Source organism: Gossypium hirsutum, chromosome D03 (genome assembly GCF_007990345.1).
Source record: "Gossypium hirsutum isolate 1008001.06 chromosome D03, Gossypium_hirsutum_v2.1, whole genome shotgun sequence".
Lineage (NCBI taxonomy): Eukaryota > Viridiplantae > Streptophyta > Magnoliopsida > Malvales > Malvaceae > Gossypium > Gossypium hirsutum.
The window spans coordinates 35,182,872-35,184,618 of NC_053439.1; the positions used below are offsets into that span (position 1 = coordinate 35,182,872).

Genomic DNA, 1,747 nt, shown 5'->3' on the forward strand with positions numbered 1-1,747 from the left:
ATATATATATACAAACATACAACTAGAAAACACCAAAACATTTCACATAGAGAGATACATAATTATTTTATAATGAAATTTTACAAATTAAAAAAAAATTAAGATGATGAAGAATTATCAATCAATGTAATGTTTTAAAGTGTATAGTTTTTTTTCTCTTAAAAAAATGTTACATTTGCATAAACAAAATATTCCCATTTAATACTTGTATATATAGAATAAAATACATATGTAATATGTGTACTTAATAAATTATTAGACAAAACACCCCCCATCCATGAAGTAAGCTGATATACAACGAAAACCAGCAAACATTTCATTTTCTCCTGCCTTTTAAACCAGTTTCTAGAGCAAAACAAAAGTTTGCTGGTTTCCCTTCTCTTTGATCACCCGTTTCATATCCATGGATACTGCAGCTCAATGGCCACAGGTAGAGAAATCTTCACCTGGATATAGTTCTTGTTTTTTCCCTCCCCCTTTTTAGCTTTTTCAAAAGAAGAATAATTTGGAGTCAATTGTATATGGTTTTATTGGGTTACTTTACTTTGTAAAAGATGATGATGTTTGTTCATATTGTCAAAAAGAAAAAAAGATGATCATGGTGTGTGTGTTTGTGTGTGTGTTCATGGCTATAGTTGAAAGACTTGAAGTCCCCACTCAATTGGATTTAGTTTTTATCAGTTTATCTTCAAACCATTTTGCACTTTACCTTTCTCTTTCTTTTTTTTTTTTAACTTTTTTTTTTCTGCTTTTTCACTTTTATATTTGGCTTGTTGTAGTTTGTTTGCTATCTTCCTTTTAATGTTCATCCTCTTTTTGATCTTGAAGTTATTGCTTTTCTTCTCTTTTTTTGCGGGGTTATGTAGGAGATTGTGGTGAAACCAATAGAAGAGATAGTGACAAATACATGTCCAAAACCTGCAAGTTTAGAGAGGAGAACAAGGCCGCAAAAGGAACAAGCTTTGAACTGTCCCAGGTGCAATTCAACCAACACCAAGTTCTGCTATTACAACAACTACAGTCTAACTCAACCTAGGTACTTTTGCAAGACTTGTCGGAGGTACTGGACTGAAGGCGGTTCCCTTAGAAACATCCCTGTCGGAGGTGGTTCTAGAAAGAACAAAAGACCATCATCATCTTCTTCATCACCTTCATTATCATCTTCATCAAAAAACCCTAAGATCCATCAACCCCAAGATCTCAACCTAGCTTTCAAAACTACCACTCAAGGTTACACATGTGGTAATGTTCCTGAATTGGTTCAAATCCCTAACAGCTTAGATAACAACAAGAACCAAATCCCTAATTCTTTCAGTTCTTTCATTCCCATGCCAGTTCCAGATCCAAACACAGTATATACATCTGGGTTAATTCCCATGCAAGATTTCAAGCCAATCTTAAATTTCTCCTTGGATGGGCTTGGGAGTGGTCATTATGGGAGTCTTCAAGAGGTTCAAGAAACAACAACTGGGAGGCTTTTGTTTCCATTTGAAGATCTGAAACAAGTCCCAAACACAACTGATACTGACCAAAATAAAGAACAAGGAGATTCAACTGGATACTGGACTGGAATGTTAGGTGGAGGATCATGGTAAACTACAAGATCAAAAGTAAAAATGGGTCCTTTTTTTTCTTCTTTTTCTTGGCTTTTCTTTGTAACCTTTTTTATTATTATTAATTTGTTAAGGTGGGGTGACTTGTTTGGATTTCTTCATTACTAACAGATAGGAATACATGGGTTTCTCTC

General features: G+C 34.2%; 1 protein-coding gene across 1 annotated transcript; it reads left to right on the plus strand.

Annotated features, from left to right (window-relative positions):
- Positions 1-234: 234 nt before the first annotated feature.
- LOC107950726 (dof zinc finger protein DOF4.6) lies at positions 235-1,747 on the plus strand. The gene is made up of 2 exons (XM_016885653.2): positions 235-430; positions 867-1,747. The coding sequence occupies exons 1-2, from the start codon at positions 404-406 to the stop codon at positions 1,593-1,595; spliced, it is 756 nt and encodes a 251-aa protein (XP_016741142.1). The 5' UTR covers positions 235-403; the 3' UTR covers positions 1,596-1,747.

What these genes read in the sequence shown, in the direction of transcription:
- LOC107950726 (XM_016885653.2), top strand. Translation starts at nt 404, where the DNA reads ATGGATACTGCAGCTCAATGGCCACAG. An exon ending in CTGCAGCTCAATGGCCACAG is followed by an intron (nt 431 to 866) that starts GTAGAGAAATCT and finishes GGGGTTATGTAG; the next exon opens with GAGATTGTGGTGAAACCAAT.